At 51.0% G+C, this 11,118-nt stretch overlaps 2 protein-coding genes and 1 long non-coding RNA gene across 7 annotated transcripts in view; 1 reads left to right on the top strand and 2 right to left on the bottom strand.

The window, feature by feature from the left end:
* Nucleotides 1–2,177: 2,177 nt before the first annotated feature.
* HOXB2 (homeobox B2) lies at nucleotides 2,178–4,479 on the bottom strand. 2 transcript variants are annotated; one of them, XM_090290935.1, is made up of 2 exons: nucleotides 3,974–4,479; nucleotides 2,178–3,240 (listed from the first exon to the last, which is right to left on the bottom strand). In XM_090290935.1, exons 1-2 carry the CDS (start codon nucleotides 4,353–4,355, stop codon nucleotides 2,564–2,566), a joined length of 1,059 nt encoding a protein of 352 aa, XP_090147061.1. In that variant the 5' UTR covers nucleotides 4,356–4,479; the 3' UTR covers nucleotides 2,178–2,563. The 2 variants fall into 2 exon arrangements, with proteins under 2 accessions (XP_090147061.1, XP_090147060.1); XM_090290934.1 differs by having other exon boundaries at nucleotides 2,178–3,237; nucleotides 3,974–4,466.
* A 1,467-nt stretch (nucleotides 4,480–5,946) lies between these two features.
* Nucleotides 5,947–10,585, top strand: LOC149998309 (uncharacterized). Of its 4 annotated transcripts, none has more exons than XR_016514049.1 (4): nucleotides 5,947–6,157; nucleotides 9,270–9,328; nucleotides 9,713–9,763; nucleotides 10,302–10,585. It is a non-coding gene; the product is annotated as an uncharacterized LOC149998309 (long non-coding RNA). The 4 variants fall into 4 exon arrangements; XR_016514050.1 differs by having other exon boundaries at nucleotides 9,713–9,775; nucleotides 10,397–10,585; XR_016514048.1 differs by having other exon boundaries at nucleotides 9,713–9,775.
* The window catches only part of HOXB3 (homeobox B3), a 40,713-nt gene continuing 37,740 nt past the window's right edge, over nucleotides 8,146–11,118 (bottom strand). The window contains exon 5 of the mRNA XM_090291431.1: nucleotides 8,146–10,536. Within this exon, the coding sequence (XP_090147557.1) occupies nucleotides 9,707–10,536 (830 nt within the window). The 3' untranslated portion in view covers nucleotides 8,146–9,706. The remainder of the gene's footprint in view (nucleotides 10,537–11,118) is intronic.

Here is an 11,118-nt window from a genome sequence, read left to right as displayed (position 1 = left end):
CCTGCATTTTTGGCATTGATGAAGGGTGCTCTCCTTTTGACCAAAGAAAGCTGGAAAGTGGGCAATTAGCAAGATCCTTCTGGTATTCTTGATCTTTCTAACAACCTTTTATAGCTGAAAAAGCATTTTTAATTAGACCAAATTATCCAGTTTGGCTGTTCATAGAAATCAAAGCCCCAGCTGAAATGTCTGTTTCATTTTGTTAGTGTGGAAATGGCTATGTGCTGTGACTTTTAAAATGTTAAACACTGCCTATGGGCATATTTTATGGAGAAATAAACATGCAGCCAATGATATGTATAGTGTGGTTTTAATATATTGTATATCCACTTATTTATGAGGAAAATAAACACACAAGCCAATAAACTGTGTATTATTACTTTAATATATTGAATTTATTTCACACCTATATATTTTATGAGGAAAAATAAACTAATAAGATACACCATATTATTATAACACATCTAATTGTTCTATATTAATTTATTTATAAAAGAAATAAGTGCAATTTAACATGACATCAGATTATTTAATGCAGGAGATAAATTCTATATTAAGACAGTTTAAGAGATTAAGTTTCAGCTGAATAAGATGTGTATACTTCCCACACTGAGGGACCAGTTTTTAAAATATATATATATATATGCAAGGGCCTGTCTAGTCCTATACGTCACGACTTATGTTGGCTGCTGGCTTTTCCTGTCAGTGCCTGGTACGCCAAGTCCCGGTCCTGCTGGTCCAGAGGAAAGTCTGGGAGGCCCAGGAAAGAAACTGATTTTAGAGATCGGCAGCATCTGCTAGGGAGGTAGACCTGCGGTGTCTATTTCTGAGCCCAAGAAATATTAAATAACCCTAAGGAGGATGGATGGCTTTCCAGGGCCCTTTAAATCTCCACGTTCCCCGAAAGAAACCAGAAGGCAGATGGGGAACATCGATCCTTGCTTCCTGCTTACAGGGTTTGCAAGTCGCCGCCCGTTGGGGTGAGGGATAGGAGATAGTGTTGAGGTGGCAAATGAAGTTGTTGGCAAAGACAAGTAGGTCTGCATTTGGAGAAAGCTCCGGCCAGGCTTCAAATTCCAGAGCGAAGGATCAAAAGTCTGAGCCGCCGAGGCGGACCCGGGCCTGCAGACCCACTGCGCCCCCCCCTTCCCACCCCCCACTCGGACTCTCCGTCCATCACGCGTCCTCAGCATCCGTTGGGCTCATTGTTTAAAATAAAACAAAAACTAAAAGGAGGCTCCCTGGCTCCCTTTCTTTACTGGAGTCTGAACGATCCAGAAAGGAGAAAGAAGGTGCACGGCCGGGTCCCCTGGGCGGAACCCCGCGCATCCCGAGGCGGCTGTCATGGCGCCACCAGCTCTTCCCTCACCCTCCCTGCTGCCCGGCCCCAGCGCCATTTTGAGCATCATCCTTGCTTCCCGGTCTTCCTCTCGCACTCCTCGCTCCTTCTTCCCTCCCTGCAGGCCAAACGCCTGCGGACGCTGCCCGGGCTCCTTGGGCTGGTCGCCCCGCCGCTCCTAGGACGCTCTCCCGACCCCAGAGGCCCTGGACTAACTGCGGGGACGAAAGCGCATTGGGGTGCGGCCCCGCTACGTTTTTCACCCGGCCTCCATTACTGCCCACTTGGAAGCCCATTACCCTCTGGGGCGCCGGGCTCTGCTTCCCGAGAAGAGTCCCGATCCCCACTCCACTCCTTTGCCCGGCCTTGCTTCCAGGTCTTGCGTCCCCAGGCTTCCCGCGCTCCGGAAAAAGCTCCTCCAACCGCGTTTGGGGCACTGTTTCGAGAAGCCAGGGAAACCCCTCCCAATGCAGCTGAACCTCTGTGCCCCCGAGCCCCGCCATGACTCCGCAGCCAGTGTGCGAGGCCTCCTGTCCTTGCAGCCTGTTCTGTGGACAGCACACACTCTCCCTGCACGGGCTCCAAGCAGAGGCCCGGGAACACCCGCGCAGGCCAAAGGCCATCTCTTAGGCTGTGGCGAGGTGACCCAGCTCCCAGCGAAACTCAAGTCTCTTCGGAGCTGCGGGAAGAGAAGCGGCGGCCAAGTGGGGCTATTTTTGTACCACCCGGACTCAGCCAGCCCAGGGCCAGATAAAATCTGGCCGGGAACAGAGGGAGTCAAGCCATCCTAGGGGCGTCGGGGAAAGGGCCTGTGTCCCAAAACAAACACTCGTATTAGTATGATAAAGACATTTATTTAGTCTATGAAAATAATGTACAATAAATATTTCCCCTTTTCCTATTATTAAAGAGCTTTAATAAATAATCTACCGTCTAAAACTTAAAAAAGAGGAAAATAGGTTCCTCTAGTTCTTTTTAAAGAAAGCCTCCCTAGAGTTTAATTATTCCTGAGATTTCGTTGGAAGGAGTCTACCAAACGGAATTTTTCTGTGTGATTTCAAAAAGACTCCCGAGTGCCCAAAATTTTGGAGAGGAAGTGGATTCAACGCTAATTCAATAATACCTGAATTTTAGCAAAATACATAGAGAACTCTAAATCACTTGGGGTTGAGGGGCCCTGCAGGGAGGATTCTGGGGGACAGAAAGGCCAGGAGGAAAAGATGGTTAGGGGAACTGCAGGTCGATGGCACAAAGGGTGCTGGTGAAGAAGTCCAGTTCTTCTTCGGAAAAGGGAACAGGGCTGTCGAGCGAGCCCTGCAGGCTGGGGGAGAGGCCTCCAGACAGCTGGAGACAGGAGTTGGCCGCGAAGAAGTTGAGGTCGGGCAAGAAAGGTGAATCCTGTCGCTCTGGGAAGGCGTCTTCAGGCGACGGCCCCTGCTCCAGCCCGCCCGCCCTGCGCAGGGCGCAGACGGGACTCGGCGCCCCCGTGCCCTCCCCTCGAGAGACCAAAGCCGGGGCGCCCTGGGGGCATGGCGAAACCTTGGGCGGGTGAGAGCAGGCTTCTCGAGCCGCCCGAGAGGCAGAGGGACGGCCGGGGCTGGCCTCGGGCTCCGGGGCAGGCTCGCCGGTGTCCTCTAGGGCACCCAGGCAGGCTGGCTCCCCATCGGGCGGCTCTCGGTGTTGCGTCTGCCGCTTGTGCTTCATGCGCCGGTTCTGGAACCAGACTTTGACCTGTCTCTCGGTGAGGTCCAGCAAGGCCGCGATCTCGACGCGGCGCGGCCGGCACAGGTACTTGTTAAAATGGAATTCCTTCTCCAATTCCAACAGCTGCGTGTTGGTGTAAGCCGTGCGCAGCCTGCGCGACCCGCTGCCGGCCGCCTCCGCCAGCCCCTGGCCATCTGCTGGGAAAGCAGACTGGGCGTCAGAGCGGGCCGCGCTCTCCTCCCAACCGCAGTTCAGCTAAAATAAAGACTACTCCATCCGCCAAAAAACAGTTGCAGCAGGAACCCTTCCTTTCCGCCCACCAAATCGGCTCTCTCTCACTGCTTTTCCCTTTTATCCCTGTCCGTCTCTCTCGCACAGCCGGCCGGGGTCAGGGCAAAGCATTCAGAGAGCTGCCCACGGGCGACTCAGGGGTTAGGAAGCGGCCCCCTTTAGACCCCCAGAACCACAAAGTTCCCCGCACAAGTCTTCGAGTGAACCCTTTATTCGACTCCACCCGGGAAGAAGGTGTATAAAGAAAGATTGTTCCTCACCTCCTTTCCTCCCTAGCTCAGATTCCCCCTCTTCTGTAAGAGCTCGGGGAAATGGGACCAAATCTTTTCCTGCGCCCAGATTCAACCCTAACAACAGCTCACGTTCATTCCTCCACATAGATGAAGATCAATCGAATTCGTTTCTCCTAGCAGAGAAAAAGCTCTTTTCCAACAAGCTTACACAATCTGCTGTAGGATTTAAATTAAAAAAAATCTGGCAGCGACCAAGGCCTGCACCCCAGCCTGCTTCCACGTCTCTGGAATGAACGGTACCGGGAACCCCAACAAGCTCGCCACCTTTTCTTCCTCCCCCATCGCTCTTCCTCCTTCTCTCTTCTAGCTGCCCCTCACCCACCCTACCCCTAACCCGTTTACCGACCTGTGGGCGAGCCGACCCCGGAGGCCGGGACAGAAGAGGCGGCCTGAGGAGATGTGGCAGATTGGCTGGGTCTCTTAGAGGATTTCTTCTCTTTCATCCAGGGAAACTCGGGGGCCAGGGGGGTGGCGGGGAGCGGCGGCGGCAGCGGCAGAGCGGGCCCATCTTCGGCTCGCCTTTGGCTCCCGGGTCTCTGAAGGGTGGAGGCGCCAGGCTGGAGGCTGGGGAAGGTTTGCTCCAAAGGAGGAGGAGGAGGAATTAATGTCGACTCCTTGATTGATGAAGTTTGAAATGTCTCCAAGACAGCGGGGAAGGAAGTCAGACACTCGGCAAGCGATGGCTGGCTGTTTATAAACCCAATCTCCCTCTCAAATTCAAAATTCATGGCTTTCAATGGTGGGGGAGGGGGCCTGCTGGGGGGGGCGTCAGGAGGGAGGATCGGAAGGGACCCCCCCTCCTGCCCCCCCCAAGGTTTATGTGATGGAGCGATTCTGGGAGGGGGAGATTTCGCTATCTCTTTTTTTAATTTTGGGCCTTTATAATTGTATATTGCTGATAAATAGAAGCGTATGGGGACTCTCTCTATTAAACCCAGGACTCCGGCGAAATTGCAGGGAATTCATGGTCACGCGACCGGTCTCGGCCAATCGCTCGTCTGGGCCTGGTGGAAAACAGAGCATTATTTGCTTTAATTGATTCAAAAACTCTAGAGGACCCCAACTTGAATACCATGAGCCCCAAGTCTTTCACTCCTCCCCAATGTCTCACTTTCTCCAGAAAAACTAGAGAAACTTTCCCTCATGTCTTTCAGAGGATGAGAGGTTCTGGGAGCCTAGAAAACAAGAGAATCTAGGGAGAGATTTTCCTCTTTTCTAAATATTTTAATAGAGTAAATTAATGCTTTCTGTACATGACAAGCAGCATACACCCCCCCTCCCCAAAAAAGGAAAATTCTCAAAGTGGCAGGAAAAGGCAGTACGAGGAGGCTTCCCCCTTTGGGGAAAAGTCAGTGTTAAGGTGCAATAAGGAAGAAAAGAGATTTACAATCATGAGCACCACTATACCCATCCCACCCTCCAAAAGCAACAGATAAATCTTGGAAAATCGACAGACACTCCCAGGCTGACACAGAGGAGTGAGATCGATGGCGATGGTGAGGGGCCCTTTTGGGCCTCTGGCCTTCGTAGCTGTGTGGTCTCAGTTCCCTTCTCTGCCTGGTGTTCGCCACACTGCCTCTGCCCCTAGGTCCACCTGCCTTCCTCACCTGGCAGCGCCTGCATTCCTCTAGGACACCTACTCCGTGACATTCAGGGCCTAAAATGCATTGCACCCACTCAGGCTTCAAGCCTGTAATCTGTGTCTTATGTCTATATCGAGGAACATGAACAAGAGTCAAGGTAGCCAAGGATTTATTTGACTTAGTGCACTCTCAAAGCTCAGGTCCATATTGGGGGGGGGGGGTTCCTCCCCTAGGACAAAGAGATGCCCTCTCCCATTTTTGACATTGTATTGGAAAAAGAAAAAAGAAAAAGAAATCACTGTCTCACTGTCAAGAAAGAATTCCCTGAACATGCAGGGGGTGGAAATAATGACTGTTGAGATGGTATTCCTTTTCTGGCCCCTGCGGGAGTTTGTTTGTTTGTTTGTTATTTTTAGAGAATTGTGATACTGTGAACTTCAGAGTGCTGTAATTTACTGAAGGGAGGGGGCACAAGACTTAGGGTCCCAAGCAATTGGTGGGAAACCAGGTCTCAGTGCAGAAAATGAAAAGTCGATCTGGGGGAAGATTTTTAAATAAGTGGGTCAGAGGGACGGAGAAGAGATGAGGCGATCAATCTTAGCCCCCTGACAGCTCCCTCAGATGGCATCAAAGAATTTGGCTCTTTGGAAAAGCAGAAGGAACAGCCGAAATTCCACGTCCCTTTAAAAGGCCTGGGGGTGGGGGGTGTTAGCACAAGAGAAAGGTGATTCTGGGAGATCGGGGAAACAGATGGGAAATGGGGACAGAGGGAAGGGCTCTGAGTTGGGTGGAAAGTTTGTCTGGAGAACTCCCACGGCTCTGGCCTCCCCTCCCCCTTGGGCTCTCAGCTGCCCGGAAAGGAGAAGGCTGGTGAGCAGAGAAATGGCAACCCAGCCAGAAGCTGGAACTAGAAACTTTCTGTCAGTGTAACAGCCGCGTGGGTGGTGGTGAGTATTCATCCGCGTGGGTGGTGGTGAGTATTTAAGAAGGACGGAGATGTCTGAATCTAAATCGAAGGGGGAGGGCTGTAGGGACAGGGGTGTGGCAGACTCTGGCAGGCTCTGGGAGGCTCAAAGAGAACTGCTGTGAGATGGGCAGACTGGCCAGGGTCGGTTATGGCCAACTCAGCTCCAGAGAAAGCAAATTTCACCATTTGGAGGTGTGTATTGGGGGAGGGGGCAGAAGGATCCGAGTAGTGGTTTTCTGGAAGTTGTTCAGTGAAGCCTGAGAGCGGATTCTCCCTCGGCCACCCACTTGAGAAGCCCTGGAAATTTTTTTCACGAGCTCTGCAACTGGCTGCAGGGGCCGGCGCTCCTCTCCGCAGCAGCCGGCTAAGACTGTCCCTACAGGAAATACGGCTCTCCCTAACCCTGCTGACAGATTTTACTGCCAGATTAGAGAACAGCAGAAAACTTGAGTGTTAAAAGGGGCCGACAGAGTCCTCCTTCCCAGAGACACCGCTTCCCTGTCCCCCGTGTTATTCCATGAATCTTACAGCACAGAAATTTTCCCCATGACTTTGGCTGCTGAGCCAGCCCCGGAATCTCACAGGAAAAAAATTGGGGGGAGGGGGACACCAAGCCAAACCGGCCCTTATTTTTCTTGTTTGTCATTCCAGTTTTAAGCCAAAGCTTTGTTTTTCAAACTCCAGCTAAATTCTCTTTTGGCCTACCTTTCTCCTGCTAAATAATCCACTGCACCCCCAGAACCAAACATGGCGCTACACCATTCAGAAAATGTTATTCAGGGTAAAGGAAGAGAGAAAGAAAAACCCTTGAGCGTTATTTGATCCCAATCAAACTCTGCACGCTCTTATGCCTTTAAATTATAGCCTGACCCAATGCTAAATTGCTTGCTGCTTGGATGAGCCGAGTCCAGTTAAAATCCTACAGGGTGGGGTGTAGAACTCAGGTTGCTTTTTTATTGTTATTTATTGTTGCATAAAGACTGTAATTACTAACCTTGGACTGCCAGGATGCAACATAAAAATGAAAATCAGCCCCCGCTTTAAGGCTGAGGGCCTGCAACAATTCTCAACACCCCCCCCCACCATCACTTCCACCAAATATATGCTCCTAATTAAGCAATGCGGGCGCATCTCTTACAATTAGAATTATGCAACTCTTCAGCAAGGAGCCATCGCTTCCCTTTCAACGAATTAGCTCCATATTTCAGCCGCCCTGTCTCCTCGCTCTTATCGACTCCAGCGACGCAGCGGTGACATTTCATCTTTGACAGAACCTCTCTATCCTCGCTCCAATGTGATAAAACTTTTATGGAACCACGACTAAGAAATGAAGTTTTCCCAAGGATTGTGGAAACAGAGCCACACATTAGCCTGGGGACCATTTTATTGACGCTTGGATCCAACAGCTTCTCCTACCCTCCTCCTCTCCCCTTTCCCTGGCAGGGGAAATCAAAGGCACCTCCACCCCCAGTTTTATTTAGTGATTTAATTTCATTTTGGTTTTAAGGTTTGACCTGAGATGTCCAAGCCTCAGATTTACTTTTTCTTAGATTAATCATTTTTCTTTGTTTTCATTTTAGACCCAATGGTGGTTGGGTTTCAGGTCACGTGACAACTGTTTTGTAGCTCCGGAAGAGAACTGTGAAGTTTAGGTTGCATGGAAGGAGCAGTAATCAGGCCCATTTTTGTTGTTGCTGTTGGCAGGGGAGGGTGGGGTGTTGTGGCCAAAGGAGCAAGAAGACAAAAGGTCAATGAATGAGAAAAACGGAGAGGCAAAGCAACCAAACAGAGAGTCCTAGAAAGAACACCTAAGAGTTCTCCTTCCCCGCAACTTGTTACTTAAATCTTAGCTAAAGAAGTTGGCAGTATGTTCCAGGCTCCTGTGAGAAAAGCTATATAAACACGAGACACAGCAAGGGGAGGTAGGTGCCTGAGAAGTGGACAAAAAGGCCATGATGGGGTCTTCAGTGTCCTTATTCCCTTGGGGGAAATTTGGCAGTCAGCAGCTCTGCTATCTAAATTGGACCACCAGGACAAGATAAAATTGATAACAGAAAGTTTATTCAAGAATTGTTTGACAGACAACCCTTTTAAGTAAGGAAAAAAGTAACTACGGAAGAACAAAGAAAGTTCCAAGAGGGAATTAACTCTAATTCTACAAATTCAGGACTATACAGTGACAATAAGGAGCTGAGTTCATGCCTTTTAGAACTAATTACAATTGCTCATAAGTACGAGTTCAACATAAATCTACAGCTCTTTCCTAGAGTACAATAATAACTAAAATAGCTGGTTTTACATGACAGGAAATACGTCCTTTATAACAAGTAAATACTAAAAAAAAAAGTACAGTTTTTTTCCTTTTTTCCCTCATATAAATACATAATGTAAGGGGATAAATAATACAAAAAAAGAAAATATTTTAACAGGCTATGACCAATAAATATATATGAAAATGTTCACTAGAACACACACTTTTTGAGCGATGCTGGACTCCTGCAGGCCCAGGCATCTCTCACAGTTGTTTTTATACCCATTAAAATGTAAACTCTAAGTGCAACAAAAGTGTCCTGTCAAGGGGTTGAGCAAGGCACACAGGCCCAGCTGCAGCCCCTGCCTGGGACAGACAGTTTGTTAAAATATACCCTGTTTTCACGTTAAGTCAAGAGAGCAACAGAAGAAAAGAAAAGTGTAGAAGAACCTCGTGTCTCCGATTGCTTTCTGTGGAAAGAGGGAGAGGGATGGAGCTGGAGCTAAGATGGGTGGGAGGCAGCAGAATGGGCAAAGCTTCAGTCCTGACAACTTGCCTGCCCTCACCTCCCAGCTTTTCCATAAAAGAAAATATATATATATATTTATAATATAGACAGCTCTGACTTTCAAGATCTCTCACCATCCCTGAGCCCTCTGAAAACTGTAACTGATGGGGGCGGGGTATAGATATTAATGTCCTAGAGCAGAAAAATACGGGGCTAGAAAGGAGTGCCCAATTAATCTCAAATAGATGGGAGGAAATTTGAGGCTTCAGGGGAGTGGGAGGGGAGCGTGCTTGGTGCCCCTGGTTTTGAAATGTTTCCTAATTCTTTTCAAAGGAGGATTGCAAGGAAAAATAAAACCCAAGATTTGGGGGAATTACCCACAGAGACGGAAGGTAAGTTGGTTGATTGGTGATGGCCTAGCCATCTTGTCTGTTTTTTAAATATGTGCTTCTCTGCCTTGTTTCTCTATATCCTCCTTTCTCTGCCTCACTCCCAAGCGTGGAATTCCAACTGGGTATTGCTGGAGGCCTTGGGTTGACAGGGTCATCTCCAATCTGCTGTGGACTCCTTTCCAGTGGGTTGGCAGGCAAATGGAACAAGGGCTGGAGGATTTTAAAAAGCAGCCTTTCAGGCCAAGAGAGCAAGGAATCCAGGCCTGTTCTTCCCAGGAAGCCTGGCTACTACTGCCCCGTCTCCTCCTGCAGATCTCCAGCTGCCCCTTTAGGCTCTCCCCCACCCCTTGACCTCACCCCTCTGCCCTCCCTCTCCCATTACAGGTGTGTTAACTTGGGCGCTTCTTGGATTCTACCCTGAGGAGGAGGCGCATGGTGAGAGGAGAGGTCTGTGTAGGTGGGGTGGGGGTCGCAGGGTCCGTGGTGCTGGCTGGGAGCCATAGGGGGCGCCCCGTTGTAGTCCAGGTTCCCCGAGGGGTGGTGGGAAAGGTGGTTGAGGCCGTAGAGGGAGGGGCCGGCAGGGGGCGGCAGCGGATCCGCATAGCCGCCCCCGCCCACGTACACCGGACTGCCCTGCATAGTGGGCGTCCCATAGGCGCCCCCGTTGGCTTGCAGGACGTGGGGCTCGTAATCGGGCGCCGGCGTCTGGGGGTACTTCTGTGGGGCGCCGCATCCTTTGAGAGGGGGCTGGTAGTTGGAGGACAACGCGTAGGCATTCTGGTGGGCTTTGCCGAAGGTGGGAGGGGACGGGCTCTCATAGCTCGGGGTCATGGAGTGTAAGGCGTTCATGAAGCCCGCCGTGGACTGCATGGGCTGCGGGGGGCTGCCGGCGGGGGAGGGGCCCCCCGATGACGAGGCCAGGCCCTTGGCTTTCTGGTCCTTCTTGTACTTCATGCGCCGGTTCTGGAACCAGATCTTGATCTGCCGCTCGCTGAGGTTCAGCAGGTTGGCCATCTCCACGCGGCGCGGCCGGCACAGGTAGCGGTTGAAGTGAAACTCCTTTTCCAGCTCCACCAGCTGCGCACTCGTGTATGCCGTCCGCGCCCGCTTGGACGCCGCAGACCCCGGGGGGCTCTTGTCCCCTCCCCCGCCGCTACCGCCCCCTCCACCACCGCCTCCGCCGCCGCCTCCGCCACCGCAGCCCTCCGCTGGATCCAAGGGGGAGGGGTGGGAAGAAGAGAAAATGAAATAAAAGATAATTACTGAACACGCCGAAATTGAATGCATTGTTTCTTAATAAATCCAGGCCTGGACTCGGAGCCCCCGCCGCCTCCCCTTCCCATCCCCGCCTCCTCCTCGCTTACCATCCCCCCACCCCCCACACACACACCCGTCGCATTAGCGGACACTCTATAATAGTGGCATTTATTAAGAGACCTGTTCTCCTCTCGCTGCCCCAGCTTATGAAAATTTGATCATGTCACGCAGACAGAGCCACATGGCCGTTTATTTAGGGCTGGATGTTCTCGAGCACGCTTTCTCCCCCATCCCCAATTCCAAGTCTGGAAAGACACTCCCCCACTTTCTGCCCAGTCCTGTGGACCAGGGTGGGTGGCCAAGGAAGACCATTGGGGGAATCTGGACATCCGTGGGTAGGGCACGAGAGTATGGTGCGAAGAGGCTGCCGTGCCTGGAGGCCGGGACCCCGGGCAGCCCGAGAGATTGTGATTAATACCCACAGTAATCATACTTAATAATAATAAATTGTTGACGACCCTGCGTCTACTGGC

This window comes from Furipterus horrens, unplaced genomic scaffold, assembly GCF_987537825.1.
Source record: "Furipterus horrens unplaced genomic scaffold, mFurHor1.1.pri manual_scaffold_11, whole genome shotgun sequence".
Taxonomy (NCBI): Eukaryota; Metazoa; Chordata; class Mammalia; order Chiroptera; family Furipteridae; genus Furipterus; species Furipterus horrens.
The sequence above is the reverse complement of the archived record's forward strand: the minus strand, read 5'-3'. Positions and strand labels throughout refer to the sequence as shown.